Source organism: Theropithecus gelada, chromosome 8 (genome assembly GCF_003255815.1).
Source record: "Theropithecus gelada isolate Dixy chromosome 8, Tgel_1.0, whole genome shotgun sequence".
NCBI classification, from domain to species: Eukaryota; Metazoa; Chordata; class Mammalia; order Primates; family Cercopithecidae; genus Theropithecus; species Theropithecus gelada.
In genome coordinates, this window is record NC_037676.1 from 89,006,056 (window position 1) to 89,022,322 (window position 16,267).

Below are 16,267 nucleotides of genomic sequence, written 5' to 3' on the forward strand. Positions count from 1 at the left end.
CTATAAACAATGCTATATATCCTCATGGATTTCCTCTTATGGTAATCCTTAAGAATTTTCTGGCATATATACACTGAAATGGTACTGCTGAGTTCTAAGGTGTGCTGCCAAAATTTTGCTAAGATTGCTAGAATAGTAGATCCAGTGTACATACTTGCCAGCACTTGGTACTATTATCTGCTTTCAACTGTTTTCCAGTTAGATGGGTATAAGGTGGTATTCCATTTTTGTTCTGATTTGTATTTCTTTGAGCACAAGTGAAGTCAAGCACCTTTTCTCTGTCAATTACTTATTTGTTTTTCTTCCATGTATTACTTACTCATATTCTCTCCCCCTTTAAAAACCTGGGCTTTTTGTCATTATGCAAAGAAAGCACAAGAGCTAGTCTTTGCTGTGTTATAATTTATAATTAAGCAGGAATAATTTATAATTAAGAGGAAATTAGAGGACATGCTATACTCTGTGGCACTTCCTGAAAGTACAAAAGATAATCCCTTGAGATAGAACCATCATAGGTTGATGTTTTTAGAGGCAGCTGGGAGACAGAAAATGTGAGCAGAGTTGGAAGTATAGGACAGAGGTGAGTGGTGGAGGAGAGACAAACTTCCAGAGTATGGCAGGCAGCAGGAACAAAGGCTAGAGGAAGAAGGGTAGGTTTGTTCCAGAAAAAGCAAGGAGACCCACTTAAGTGGAGGATATGGTTAGGGTAGTGGAAATTAAATTTGTATACATAGGATTTAACTGGTAGGAGGACTAATAGGTTCCTGTGATGATAGGTTTTATGTGCTAATTTGACAGGGCCACAGGATGCCCAGAGAGCTGGTAAAACATTATTTCTGGGTATGTTTGTGGATGAGATCAGCATTTGAATTGGTGGACAGAGTAAAGCAGGTTGCCCTCCCCAGTGTAGGTGGGCATAATCCAGTTTGTTGAGGCCCTGAATAGAACAAAAAGATGGAGGAAGGGACAATTTGCTCTCTTGGCCTGGTTGCTCATGCTGGGACATTAGTCTTCTCCTGCCTCAAGCTGCAACCTTCGCCATTAGCTCTCCTAATTCTCAGTCCTTTGGATTCAGACTAGAGCTACACCACCAGCTCTCTTGGGTCTCCAGCTCACAGACTGCAGATGATGGAACATCTCAGCTTTCACAATTGTGTGAGCCAATTTCTAATAATAAATCATATATATGTAAAATATATAAATAAAAACATGATAAATATCTCTATATGATATATATTAAAATATATAATAAATCACTTTATTATAAATATATTTATTATAAAGAATTGGCTCATGAAATTATGAAGGAAAAGAAGTCTCATGATCTGCCTTCTACAAACTGGAGTCCCTGGAAAGCCAGTTGTATAATTTTAGTCTGAGTCTGAAGGCCTCAGAACCAGAAGAACCAGTGGTCTAAGTTCCAGTCTGAATCCAATGGCCTGAGATAGATATATATCCCCTATTGTTTTTGTTTTCTTTTCCCTCTGGAGAACTCTAATACAGCCACTGAGCAGGGAAGTAACATGGTCAAAAGTAAGGTTTTAGAAAGATTTTATTTTCCAATAGCAAAGGGACTGAGAGGGCAAACCAGTGACCAGAGAAGACTATAGGTAAAAAGTGAATGTTTATTTGCATTGAACAGAAAATACGTACTGGGTGTTAGCAATGGGATTGAAAAAGAAAGGATAATTAGAAAGATTTAAAAAGAAAAAGAATTTGGTGGCACTATATCAATAATAAAAGAGTTCTTGAATTTTCTAAGATTTTAGTCTGATGGATTGGAAATATATTGATATTATCTGAAACAGGATAGCTTGCGGGGGCGGAATAACTGCCAGGGGAAGAGCATACATTGCAATGGTGTTATATTTTAATATCATTTGAATAAATTACAGGGTTTAAGGGGAAAGCATATTGCTCACAAGTTGAGGACTTTTGTCCTTTTCTTTTCCTATTATCAGACTCTTCAGCCCTATTCTACCTTTTCTTTCTGGGTTTTGAAAACACCCTTTTTGTACACAATCACTCTTTCTGCATACAAACTCCCATTTATCAAATAAATGCTATTTAACAATTTGTCTGTATTCCCTTAAATCCTGAAAAAAATCAACCATTCTTTAGTAAAACTTGTTATATTTTGTGATATTCAAACACTACATTCAAAAATGGTGACTCTACCAAATGACACAGTTTATTATAGTGATTGATTTGTACATGGTTTGTTAAATGCATCTATGTTGTAGGCTTTTTGGCTAATATGATTTGTTAAAACCCTCTCAGCAAAGTGCTGTTACAATGACTATCTTTGGGGACTTGGAAATAGCCTCGTTACACAGAACTTGATGTTATACACTAATGGCATTTATTAGAATGGAATTCTATATGTATTATTACTTCCGACATCAGCCTGGCCTTTGTAGCCTCCTCACAGCATGCAACTTTGGTAATTATGCTAATGCTAGCTAATTCATGAGGACGACTTCCTAAAGTGCACTCAATTAACTTGGAGATTTTGTAAATAGCTATACACGTAGGTTCCGGAAATTGTGGGGATATGTCAATCTGACATGTGTAGAGTCTGCCTTCCTAACTGCATCACTTTGTTTTACTAAAGCTTAATTTTAAACAACAAGAAGTTACAATGTGATTTCTTTTCCAGCAAGTGCTTGAGGAAGATTCTGATAAGTGTCACTTTAGCCTGTATCCTCCAGTCCAAGTCCCTTGAGCCAGATGAGTTAGGTAGCTTGGTGTCTTTTAAGTTGGTTAGAAGAGAAAATATTGAAGTTTATTTCTTTAGCAAAGGGTACAATTTTTCCAATATGTTCCTGCAATGTGATTTTTGCCAGTTTGCTAATTCTGCCGACCAACGTTGCTCTTCAGGGGACTGTTCCAAAAATTAGACTTCTCATTCAGAAGGCTTCATGAGATCTGCTTCCCTTCAGTCCCAGCTGCTGGGGATTTTTTGATATTACAGTGACTCATCAACCTCATTTGAATGAAAATAATCTGATTTTTGACCTATTACATTAAAGGCTTATATCCCTTACGTGTAAGAGGTGAAATTTATAAACCTAGAACAATTAGCCAGGCTTAAGAGTGCCATATAAGAAATTAAACACAATAAAAATTAAGAGAAAAGGTTAGTGAATCACATCACAGCCAAGAGCAAGCTAATAAAACTGGGAGGAAGAAACATTATCGGGAAAGAACCAAAGGAAAAGGAAACTTACTACATACAATTAGAAGATATAGCAATTGCATAAAGTTAATGAAAACAGAGAATAGGGATGGCTTTTAATAATCTTCTTATTACCACTGCATGAAATCACACTCTCAGATTAAGTCCTAGAAACTAAGCTAGGGATTTGCCTTTCATTTCTCAAGGGTCCCGGCAGGTCATTTCTCCTCATTAATTTAAGTTACAATCCTAGGTACAATCTCTTTGGGAACTAGCTATATCACATCTAAAGATAATCAAACATTTATTGCTTAGCCTTTTCTTTGACTTCAATAGTAAGAACCTCTTCTCCACCCTCAGCAGAAGGAGCCATGCTGATGATGAGTGATTGACGGGAAGTTCCTCTGGGGAAAACTGTCCTAACTGACTGGGGCTCTTCCTCCACTGCAATAGGACTTGCTGTACATTCAGGTCTGTCCAGTGGCTTCTCTTCTGGCTCTCTTCCTTTATCTTTATCTTCATTTTCTTTTAGTTTATCTTCATTTTCTTTTCCTTTATCTTCGTTTTCTTTTTGTTTATCTTCATTTTCTTTTCCTTCTTCCTCTCCTCCTTCAGAATTTTCTTTTTTCTGGAAAGAGCAATTACAAGTAACTGGTGTTGAAATCATAATTAAAAACATTGGATTGGATTTTGATTAGCATGCAATGGCTAAGATCACCACCAAGACAGACTGTCTGAATTAAGTGAATCCAGGAATCATGTCTGCTTTGCTTCTAACTATCATTTGACTAAGTTTCTGGTGTGTTAGAGAATGGACCTGTTGCCTCTGACTCATGACGTTAGTCTGAATTGCATTTTTTTGGTCTCTGCTAAGGAATTCTCTTCCTATTGGTCCTTATACTCTCCAAATTATTAGACTCAGTGCTCAGGACTCTGTTTTTGCTTTTTAAATATTTACTTATTCTGTAGAGATAAAAGTTTAAATATTTATTTTTAATAAAAAAGTATTAACCACTACCATATAAAATACTGTAGAAAGTAGGGTTTCCTCTTGCCTAAGCTCATGGGAGAAACTCAGGGAGAAACTTATCCCTTTCCTAGTACAATCTTTTCCATTTGTCCCACAGGTGCTTAACCTGTCATGTTTGAACCTATTGTGTTTAGCACTAGCTATAGAAATTTCATAGCAAAGGTACACTATGCTCTTTATTGGTAATGGTTGGTTGGGATCAATATGAGAAAGGCTTGTCCGAGATATGAATGTGCACAGATAAAGTTGAGATTCTTAACACATTTACTTGTATATTTCTTTACTCGCATACATTTTTTATGTAAATTACTATATCTATGCCGTTGCAAATGAAGCATTTGATTTATACTGGATCCCAAATTTTCACCACAGTGTTTTATGTGTGGAAAAGGAAAAGGCAAGTTTTCATCTTTTGTATGTGACTGAGTTTATAATATGTGCTTTACTCATTTTCTAAAAGGTCCACAGCTACCCATTTTCTACAGTTTTAGAGATAATATAATAACTAGGTTCAGAAAACCTGAATCCCTGGTCTGTTTCTCAGTATCTGCCCTCATAGACTAATTATGAGAATGAAAGAAATACAGAAACAAACAAACAAAAAAAAGAACATTGAATATTTGTGAAAATGTTGATAAAATAGGTTATTTATTTATATATCCATATGTATGTCTGTATATATACAGTTGATTCTTATCATTCATGTAGTTTTGTTCTATAAAGTTTCAACAAACAGCAAGTGAGAAAGTACTGAACCATTGCTCCTGGGGGAGATACAGCATTAGGTTCCTGTGAGATATTATGGTTCAAACCATAATATTTTTGTCAACTGGTCAATATATAACTTTGTTTCATGTGTGTTTTTGTTTAGAGATACCCTGTTTAATTTGATCAATTGATTAATTTGAGGTATTATTGATTCATTATAGTGAACTCATGAAAGCAGCACTGTAATGCCTGAATGAAATTTATCTAACACACATATTTTCTCTGGAAGGCACATCACAGCACTTTGGCACTTAGAAGCACTAGACAGTATTTCAGGACTATGCTTGGGGGCTATTTTAAACAGCAAATCACACACATGCAAAAAGCACAAAAATGTGGAACCCATGGCCCCAAAAGGGTCACTCTTTGTTGTTGTTGTTGTTTGTTTGTTTGTCTGTTTGTTTGTGTGTTGAGACAGATTCCTGGTCTGTTGCCAAGACTGGAGTGCAGTGGTGTGATCTCGGCTCACTACAACCTCTGCCTCCCAGGTTCAAGCGATTCTCTTGCCTCAGCCTCCCAAGTAGCTGGGACTACAGGTGCATGCCACCATGCCCAGCTAATTTTTTGTGTTTTCAGTAGAGACAGGGTTTCACCATGTTAGCCAGAATGGTCTCGATCTCCTGATCTCGTGATTCGCCTGCCTTGGCCTCCCAAAGTGCTGGGATTACAGGCGTGAGCCACCATGCCCAGCCAAGGGTCACTCATTTATAGTATGAGAGCTGAAACAAGAAAGCAGAGTGCCTCTTTGTTCAACCTCAGCTGAAAATGTATGCATCAAGCAACTTAATTTTTTTGCCACCCTGCACATGTTCTTGTCCACAAATAACCACAAAAGCACCATAAGTATTGATTTTAAGTTACTAATAAATTATAGTAGGTAGATTCACCAACATAGAATCTGCAAATACTCTATGAATAATGAGGGTATACTCTTTATAAATACATGTATATTAAGGCCGTCTATAAACATCCTGTGAGGGTTAAATGTGATGATATGTGGGAATTCAGCAGTTTAAATAATAATGTGCTATATATAAAGCAGGAATTATTAGTATTATGTTAGTCCAAATCATCCCATTGTCTGAAATGGAATTAGAGTAGGCGTTTGTGTGGATATACTTAGACTGGAGCCTTCTCCATGACAGCCCTCCATTCACTCCACCTTATTACCTGAGCTGCTTGTTCTCGTTTCAATTTGAGTAGTCTTGCAAGACTCGCTTTTCCTTTGCCTCCTAGGAGAGTTTTAAACAGTTTGGGTGTCTCTTCTTTTGGTGGGAAGAGGAAGGCAAGATCTTTTCTTGGAGGGGTTGCTTCTGCGGTCTTAGCCTTCTGCTTTAAAAGCACTCTGGGGGTAGCAGAGAAAAGCTGTTTTAGGTAACTCTGTGAGAGTTCTGGCAAAATCTACCAGAAAAACTGCAATTTATCCTAACCTGTGTAGTTTCAATGGGTACGTCCATTAATAGTTGTTTATTAAGCCTATCTCACTGTGATCAAGTTTATCACAATCATAATACGGTTCTTCCTATTTCAGAGTTTACAAAGTAAAACCAACTCCATTCATCTCTAACGGGGTTTTAAAGGATATACCTGGCTTTCTTCATGAGGATCCTTTCAGAATCTGGATAATGCACTAGAATTTCTTGAAGGGTCTTTTTGTCTAGAGTTAAAAGATTGGCAAACCCATGGGCCACCACATTGGCAGTTCGACGGTTTCCTCCTCCTGCTGCTAGAAGGCTGTAAGAGAGAAAAGTGAGTCTTTGCCACCAGTTTCACTTTTCCTCCACTGAAATCTCTTCAAAAAAATAGCAACTATTGTAAGTGTTTATACTGCTTCAGAAATCATTCCCTAGAGGTGAGGGTCCAGGTGACTGTGTGGAGAGTGTCAGGATGTGGGAATATAAATGGCTCGGTTTTTGATATATTTTTTCTCTAACTCTCACCTCTAAGTCCCACAAATCACAGACTTGTGGTTGTCAGTATCCTGTCAGATCCTTCATCTCAGATTCCAGAAATGCAGAATCCTTTTTGACTGGGTATCCCTCATTTGCTCCTTCAGATACACTTTTCACCTCTCCCCAGGCTCCTTTGTTTCCCAGGAAGCTGACCTCTGTAGGCTTGCCCTCTGACTTCACTTGAGCTCAGTCATTGGAAAAGACTAACAGGAAATCAGAAAGCAGGAAGAGAGTGGGTTCAGAGCGTTTATCTCCCCTGTTATTTTCCTGTCAAACCTTAGGTTAGCAGTGGCTGCAGTTCTCTACCAAAATCTACAGCTCCTGACACATGGATGTTTTCTAGAAGTGCAATTCCCATCACTCTTGATGAGCTCTGGTAACTATACTCTCTTCTTTTCCTGTTCAGGCCTCACTATAGTAACAGTTCCTTTACTGCTGCTAAATTTGTGATGCACTGCCACCTTTTGTTGGTGTAGTAGTCCATTTTCACTCTGCTATAAAGATACTACCTGAGACTGGGTAATTTATAAACAAAGGATGTTTAATTAAGTCAATTCTGCATCACTGGGGAGGCCTCAGGAAACTTATGGTAATGGTGGAAGGCAAAGGGGAAGTAAGGCACATCTTACATGGCAGTAGGACAGAGAGAGAGAGCAAGGAAGTGCCACACTTTAAAACCATCAGCTCTCCTGGGAACTCATTCATTATCACAAGAATAGCATGGGGGAAAGTGCCTTCATGATCCAGTCACCTCCCATCAGGTCCTTCCCTCAACACGTGGAGGTTACAATTTGAGATGAGATTTGGGTGGGGACACCGACCCAAACCATGTCAGTTGGGTGCGCTTAGACTTTTCCTCAATTCTGTCAGTAATCCCTTTATTAAAGTTTACTCAATTGCCTCACTTGAGTGTGTCTGTTTCCCACCTGGGCTCTGGCTAATACAGCTCTCAACATCAAATGTGAAAGCCAGTCCTTCATGATGCCCTGGTCACCTGAGATGAATCCAATCTCATCTCCTACTGTACTCCAAAATCATCCTGTTTCTCAATGTCATAAGCTGCTCTGTAATAGAGTCATTCACATACATCTCCCCACCTGGAATGCCAGGGAATTGTGGGCTTTATGTCTTGGAGGGATAGAGAAGAACATTTTGCGTTTGAGAAATAAGCAACAAAGAGTGGGGGAATAAATGAACACAGAAATGAATAAGATAAGTAGATAAAAAGTCTATCATTACCAATGATCTGAGAAAGAAGGGTTGGTCTGTAAAAACGAACAAGAAAAACCACATTTCTTTTTTTTTTTTGAGACTGAGTCTGGCTCTGTCGCCCAGGCTGGAGTGCGGTGGCCGGATCTCAGCTCACTGCAAGCTCCGCCTCCCGGGTTCACGCCATTCTCCTGCCTCAGCCTCTCGAGTAGCTGGGACCACAGGCGCCCGCCACTTCGCCTGGCTAGTTTTTGTATTTTTTAGTAGAGACGGGGTTTCACCGTGTTAGCCAGGATGGTCTCGATCTCCTGACCTCGTGATTCGCCCGTCTCGGCCTCCCAAAGTGCTGGGATTACAGGCTTGAGCCACCGCGCCCAGCCCGAAAAACCACATTTCAAATGTGTAAAAAAGACACCATATGTTCTGCGTTAAGAGCATAACACAATGGACTGAACCCCTTGGAGTTAATCTGTTAGAAATTGAGAAAGAAGGATCACATTAACAAAAACAGCCTCTACAGGTGGAGAAGACAGAGAAAACAGTCTGACCTTTGGAAGCGATGAGATATGAGAAGCTGCATGGGCCCTGTGCCTGAAGATTTCTGTTATACAGTGTGAACAACTTCTGTTGTTGCAGAAAAGGGGGCATTCCAGTTGGCTGTTAATTGTTAAAAAAACTAATGTAGGGTTTTAGCTCTGACAGGTTAAGAGCCTGGAAGTCATTACTCCTGTCCTTACAACAAGAAAAAGCTGCACAATTGAAAAATTAACGAGTTTTCTTAGATCCATCAGAGAACTAAAGTCACGGGGCAAACTACCACCCCCAAATCTGGAGAGAGAGGTGAATCCATAAAACTACAGCCGTGTCTGCTTACTGCAGCGGAAACCCCTGGAGTAGGAACTGGTAGGAATGCTTAAACGCTAATTTTAATAGATTGTTGGAGGCTGAATGTGGACTAGCATGAGAGTGAGAAACTCTTGGGGGCCAGGGTTATAAAGTCACTCACACATTGGTGGGATTTACCACCAGGAACCTCATCAGGTTCTTAGGGTGAAGAGCCAACGAAGATCCCCTCTTGGCTCTGGCAGGCGTAGGGGAGGATGAATCATCGTGAAATATGCCCAGAGCATATTTGTTCTCCATACCGCAGGCCTACTATTTAGAGAAAAATCCTTTACCAGAGCTTTGTGCCATGTGAGGGAAGAACATTTTTCCCAGTGCAGCCCCTTTAAGCCTTCCTGTCTTATCTAAGGGAGATGGAAAGCTAAGAAACTCCTGTGAATGTCACAGCGTTGGGACATACAAAAAACTGAAAATCACAGAATTATAAATTGTTTCTCCTTCTCCATGCCTTACCCCCACACCAAGTGTCCTACATAATACTAATGAATTACAGCTGAAACAGCGGCAAGATGCAAAACCTCTCTGAGAAGCCTCTCTTCTTAGGCTGCCCTAAGCCCAGTCAACAGTGGAGACAAAGACAGGGAACTAGAAGGAATTTGAAGCCTCTGGCAACAACAGCTATACCAAATGTTATACACAGCCCGATTCCTAGCCAAATTCGTATAAAATGTCACACTAGAGACCTGTTTACCTCAGTCCATATTATTTGTTACATAATTTTTAGCTTTGAACCACAAAAAACAAAAAAATTATAAGGAATGCTAAAAGGGAAGAAAAAACAGTCCCAAGAAACAAGCATCAGAAATAGATTGAAATATGACACAGATATCGAAGTTATTAGACAGGAAATGTTTTAAAACTATGATTAATATGTAATCTCAGCACTTTGGGAGGCTGAGATGGGTGGATCACTTGACTTCAGAGTTCAAGACCAGCCTGGGTTACATGCTCAAACCCCATCTCCACTAAAAATATAAAAACTTAGCCGGGCATAGTGGTATGCCCTGTGGTCCCAGCTACTTGTGAGGCTGAGGAGGGAGCATCACTTGAGCTCAGGTGGTGAAGGTTACAGTGAGCCAAGATCGCACTGCTGCACTCCAGCCTGGGCAACAGAGTGAGACCCTATCTCAAAAAAAAAAAAAAATGGCCTAGAACTTTTCAAAATTAATGTCAGATACAAAACCATAGATCCAGGAAGTTAGGAAAACATTAAGCAAGATAAATACCAAAAGAAACAAAACAAATGAAAAACCCCCAACTTCTGGGCATATCATATTCCAACTGCAAAAAACCAAAGACAAAACCTTGAAAGAATCCAGAGGGGGGGAAGTACCTAAGATAGAGAGCAACAAGGATAAGAGTTGTAGCAGATTTTTAAATTAGAAGCCACACAAGAAAGACAGTGGAGTACAGTATTTAAAGTGTTGCAAGAAAAACTACCAACTAGAATTCTATATTTAGGGAAATGACCCTTCAAAAGTAAAGGAGAAACAGAATCATTGTCAGAAAAACAAAAACAGAGGGAATCAATTGCCAGCAGCCTCGCCCTGCAAAAAATGTTGAGAGTTCTTCAGGGAGAAGGAAAATGATATAGATCAGAAACTCAGGTCTACACAAAGAAAGGAAGGACATTTAAAAAGGCATAAATGAAAGTAAAATATTTTGTCATTCTTTTTCCTTTTCTTTCTTTTTTTTTTTTTTTGAGATGGAGTTCCGCTGTTGTTACCCAGGCTGGAGTGCAATGGTACAATCTCGACTTCACTGCAATCTCTGCCTCCTGGGTTCAAGTGATTCTGCTGCTTCAGTCTCTTGAGTAGCTGGGATTACAGGTGTCCACCACCACGCCTGGCTAATTTTTGTATTTTTAGTAGAGATGGGGTTTCACCATATTGGCCAGGCTGGTCTCAAACTCTTGACCTCAGGTGATCTGCCCGCCTCAGCTTCCCAAAGTTCTGGGACTATAGGCATGAGCCACCATGCTCAGCAATTTTTCTCATTCTTAGTTGTTCTAAAAGACAACTGTTTAATAAAGTGGTAATGTGTTTGGTAATTATAACCTATGGATAAGTGAAATGAATGACAGCAATGTCATAAGGGCTGAGAGGGAAGAACTGGAAACATTCTGTTGTAAGGCACCACATGTGAAGTGGCATAGTGTTATACAAAGGTAGGTTCAGATACGTTTAAAATGCATATTGAAAACTGTAGAGTAACCACTAAACTTTAAAAAACAAGTATAATTATTATGTTAAGAAAGAAAAAGGAAATGGAATCATATAAAATGCCCAGAGTGAGAGAAGGAAGGAAAAAAGTGGGAGGAAACTGGTGTAAGGCCACTCATGGCTTCAAACTTGACCACTTACCTGCACCTAGCATTAATGACAGGGTCCGGGGCTCTCCAGGCCACTTAAGAATGGACATAGCCCTGGAAAGGTGACTCACGTATGTAATCTCAGTACTTTGGGAGGTTGAGGTGGGCAGATTGCTGGAGCCCAGGAGTTCAAGACCAGGCTGGGCAACATGGCAAAATCCCATCTCTACAAAAAATACAAAAATTAGCTGGGCGTTGTGGCACATGCCTGTAGTCTCAGCTACTTGGGAGACTGAGGTAGAAGGATCACTTGAGCCTGGGAGGTCGAGGCTGCAGCAAGTGCCATGGTCACACCAATACACTCCAGACTGGGTGACAGAGTGAGACCTTGTCTCAAAAAAAAAAAAAAAAAAAAAAACAGAGTGGAATTCCTCCTCTAAGGCAGAAAGAATATATTTGGAATCTTTAAACATGTGCTCAATGATTTCACATTTCAAAGTTTTCCCTTTGTGGAAAACCACTGACTTTAGTCTTTTCCTAAGGTACTCTTAAGCTCCGCCTTTGTCAGAGAAGACAAGGGAAATAAATTTTACCCCATCTGTCTATGTATGTACATATCATTCTGTCTGTCATCTGCTGTCACAACCATATCTTCACTCATTCATCTAGTCAGCTTTCTTCTGTCTACCTTCTTCCCTTTCTATGAAATTGATGTTAATATTTGAAGGACAGTGATTGGATGAGTCTATTTCATTCACATTCCCGTTGTCATGGACACAGGGTAATCCAGTAGTTATGCAAGGCTGGATGGGATTGGGGAGGTTAATTTGAACCTGAGAATATCTGTATATGTATGTTAGACTATGAGAACAGAACAGAAATAACATATTTAAATGTCAGGTTATTTTGAGATTTCTCAAGTTTTAATTAAACTTGCCTACAGGTTACACGTTTGGAGTGCTTGATGAGTTTTTAAACGGAAGAAATAGTCTGTCTGCCAGATGGATTTTGCCCAAACTCTTTCAGAACGTTTAAAATAGCATCTTTTTTTTTTTCATCTTGTCCACAAAATGCTTCTCCAGCATTCCAGCCATGGAAAGTTTCACTCATTAAATAGCCTAAATATTCCCAGCCCCACACAGAGTTTCCGAAAGAGCCCACGCTGGAGGACAAAGAGTTGAGGTTGCTATTGTGTCTGTCCCTAGGTAAAAATAGAGTGAGCAGAGCAATGGACCAGGAAACAAAGAAATGGTTCTAATCCTAAAGCCACCTCTATTTGCTGTGTCCTTAGACAATAACTCAAAGACTTTTTTGATTTTCACTCTAATCATGTAAGTATTTATTAATACTTACAGTGAAGTAGGGAAAAAGGAGAATTATTAAAGCATGGCATGGTTTTGTGGAAAGAATACATGCTTTGGAACTAGATAATCCTACCATCTATTGTGTTTCTGAACAAATTACTAATCTCTCCTGTAGGAAGCAAGGCCATATTTAGTACCTACTATAGGTATCTGATTATCTTTAAGAATAGTACTAGTGTGCCAAAGTTGGGTACTAGTGTGCCAAAGTTGGGTGAATGAACAAAAGCAGGTGTGAGAATGTCATGGAGAAATGGTGTACTCAGGGACTATGTAAGATAACTTGTATATGGAAAACTCAGTAAATGTGAGGAACAAGTATACACACACATAGACACATACATTTTCACATACATACATAAATAGCATATATAACAGACATACATTTGTGTGTGTGTGTGTGTGTGTGTGTGTATATTTTTATATATATTTTTTTCAGACAGAGCTAGAATATTAAGATAGTCCCTGGTCAGTCATCCATTCCAAGCTTTGTCCAGGGCTGCCACATGTAGGATTACAAATTGTGTGTTACATACAAAATGTAATGTGATTGGAGCCCTCTGGAGTTGTGCAGTGTACAACCTGCACAGCTCTTTTTAGTAGAGCTACTGTATCCAGAAAGTACTCACAAGGAAAAGTAGAATACAAAAGAACATAAATTGAATGTAGGAGCAAAAGAAAAACAAGAATGGGGACATAAAATGGAATTCATAAAAAAATGAACACTTTGGCACAGTGGGGCTTCAAATTTAGGTGTAATCCTCTGTATCATAAAAATGGATCCAGTGTTGGTTTAAAGACAGGCAGAAATATCTCCTGCAGGGCTTAGTAAAGGGGCCATTCTGCAAAGTGGTAGAAAACTTCATATTCCTGCAATAGATGCAACAATAAGCTTGCTAGGAGCATTTGTAATAGAGCCCCCAGTAAAGGCTATGAATCACTTTCAAGTAAAGTTCAGTAAGAGTAAGTTTATGGATGGAAGGAGATAGGTCAGTACAATGCATTCCAGATACGCAGCTCTCTCTTTGTTGCTCAGATGTGATCAATGGCATACATTTAGAATATTCAGAGAAACAATCTGTTTTAAACATTGTCTTTCTCAGCAAGGCTTTGATAACTACTTTTTTGGATACATCCAAGATTGTATGGATAATTGTGCTTTGAAGGTCAATCATGCAAGGGAAGATAAAGAATTCACTGTATAAATTGAAAAGAAAAGGAAAAAGATAAATTAGGAGTGCATAGAAATAGCATACTCTATAATAGGCTAGATACTCTGCCAACTTCTGGGGCTATAAAGATAACTAACGCCTGCCCTCAAGCTGTTTGTAATCTAGGCGTGGGGTAAGTGTGTGTGCAGATAGTCAATTAGCAAATATTATTACTACTAAGAATATTGTAATAGTAACATTAATAGATAATATTATTGAGTGCTTACCATGAGTGAGATATTTTCCCAAGTTCTTTTTTATGTTTTAATACATATAATACTTTTCAATCTTATGAGGTGGTCATGTATTAGTGTTTCTCCATTTTGAGTGATGAAGAAATGAAGTATCAGTTGAGTAACTTGCCTGGAGATACATAGCTCATAAGTTGTGGCATATGGATGCAAACCTAGTCAGGCACCCTTCTCAAGCAGATGCAATTTAGAATGATTAATGCTTTAATAATTGTAAGAAATGAAAATGTTTCCTAAAATAAAGAAGGCTCTGGTCTAAATACATTTTCTCATGTAGAATTATTTCCGCCTATATATATAAAACTAACTCTACATGCTATCAATGGAAAGAATATCACATTCAATGCTGAGTAAGGGATTAAAACTCCAAATATTTGTTCTCATTAAGCAAATTTCCAACTGGGTTTTATTTGGGAAACATGAGGTTAGATAACCTGTGTAGACTTTTTCTGAGCTATCCTTTTATCTTTGTCAACATTATTAGGAAACACTTTATTCCTTGACAACTTTAAAACTTGACTAAAAATAAATTCTAGCGAAACTTTTGTGACTGAGTAAATATCAGAGGATGTTCTAAGGCCACCTCTGCCTGGGCTTTTTGCTCTTTGCAGATACTTTGATATTCATAAACCTACTGAATGGCAAACACATGTTAGCCTAGATTTTTTTTTCTGTAAAACATTTTGAGGAATGTCTGCAAACATAGATTTTTAACAAAATTAAGAATTTAGATATTACAGATATAAAATGTTTAGCCCCTTCTCCCCCTAGCAGGTCTTGATTTCAGAATTGAATTGGCCTTACAGAAGTGGATGAGCGATGAAGAATCTGGGTACAACTTCTAAGGAAGGAAAGAGGGGAAAAAGGATAATGTGGATCCTTTATTCCATGCTCAGTTTATCTTCCTTCAAGTGCGGGGAAGAATACTTAGCTATGGTACTTTGGCTGGAAAATACTGCATCAAATAAGCATATCCTAATACAGTAGCCTAACTAAATGTTTCTTTGGAGTAAAAACCGGGTAACTATGTCAAATATTTGTACAAAGTTTATAGTTTTAAAGTTTTTTTTTTTTTAAGTAAATCCCTTTATTTTCTTATGTAATGACCATATCACTTTGGTGAGGTAGGTTTTTTTGTTTGCTTGTTTTGTTTTGTTTTCTCTCTCTCCTTCGAGGTCTTTATTGCCACTAGGCACAAGTGGCCATGAGAGGTGGTGGCTATAAGGGGTGAGTGGGGTTCCCCACTGAGGTAGACCCTGAAGGTGGCTGTATGCCCATGGCCAGACTTTGCTAGGCATGCTGAGGGCCAGGCCTGTGGTCCAGCAGTGGTGGGGGTGGCAGGAGGGTCACCAGCACAGGATGCCAGGGCAGTACTTATCAATGAGCCCCTGGTATTAGGGCCACAGCTTGTCCATGTCTGGCAGGTCAGGGCAGTTGGTCAAATTGAACTCCTGCACCCAGGGCAGCATGGCCAGGTCCTGCTTGCTGCACCACTGCCAGTAGTCACTGCCTGTGTGCGAGGGGAAGAAGGAGTGGAATCGGATCTTGTAGGAAGCCTCCACTGGGAGCGAGAACTTGTTGAACGTCATCAATCGGTATGTCATGCGCGTCAGTGTGAAGAGACCACCAAACAGGCTGTGTGTGAGCAACATGGCTGTTTATTTCACCTGGGTGCAGGTGGGCTGAGTCTGAAAAGAGAGTCAGCAAAGGGAGATAAGGGTGGGGCCGTTTTATAGGATTTGGGTAGGTAAAAGAAAATTACAGTCAAAGGGGGATTGTTCTCTGGCGGGCAGGATTGGGGGTCACAAGGTGCTCAGTGGGGGAGCTTTTTGAGCCAGGATGAGCCAGGAAAAGGAATTTCACAAGATAATATCATCGCTTAAGGCAAGGACCGGCCATTTTCATTTCTTTTGTGGTGGAATGTCATCGGTTAAGGCGGGGCAGGGCATTTGCACTTCTTTTGTGATTCTTCAGTTACTTCAGGCCATCTGGGCGTATACGTGCAAGTCACAGGGGACGCGATGACTTGGCTTGGGCTCAGAGGCCTGACACAGAACAAGTACTCATTATGGCCCTAGGACATGAGGACCCTG

At 39.4% G+C, this 16,267-nt stretch overlaps 1 protein-coding gene across 1 annotated transcript in view; it reads right to left on the minus strand.

The window, feature by feature from the left end:
• Positions 1–1,607: 1,607 nt before the first annotated feature.
• Positions 1,608–16,267, minus strand: part of CNGB3 (cyclic nucleotide gated channel beta 3) — a 157,181-nt gene continuing 142,521 nt past the window's right edge. Inside the window, exons 16-18 of the mRNA XM_025394403.1 lie at positions 6,564–6,710; positions 6,147–6,321; positions 1,608–3,806 (exon numbers count right to left, since the gene is read on the minus strand). Of these exons, the coding sequence (XP_025250188.1) occupies positions 3,483–3,806; positions 6,147–6,321; positions 6,564–6,710 (646 nt within the window). The 3' untranslated portion in view covers positions 1,608–3,482. The remainder of the gene's footprint in view (positions 3,807–6,146; positions 6,322–6,563; positions 6,711–16,267) is intronic.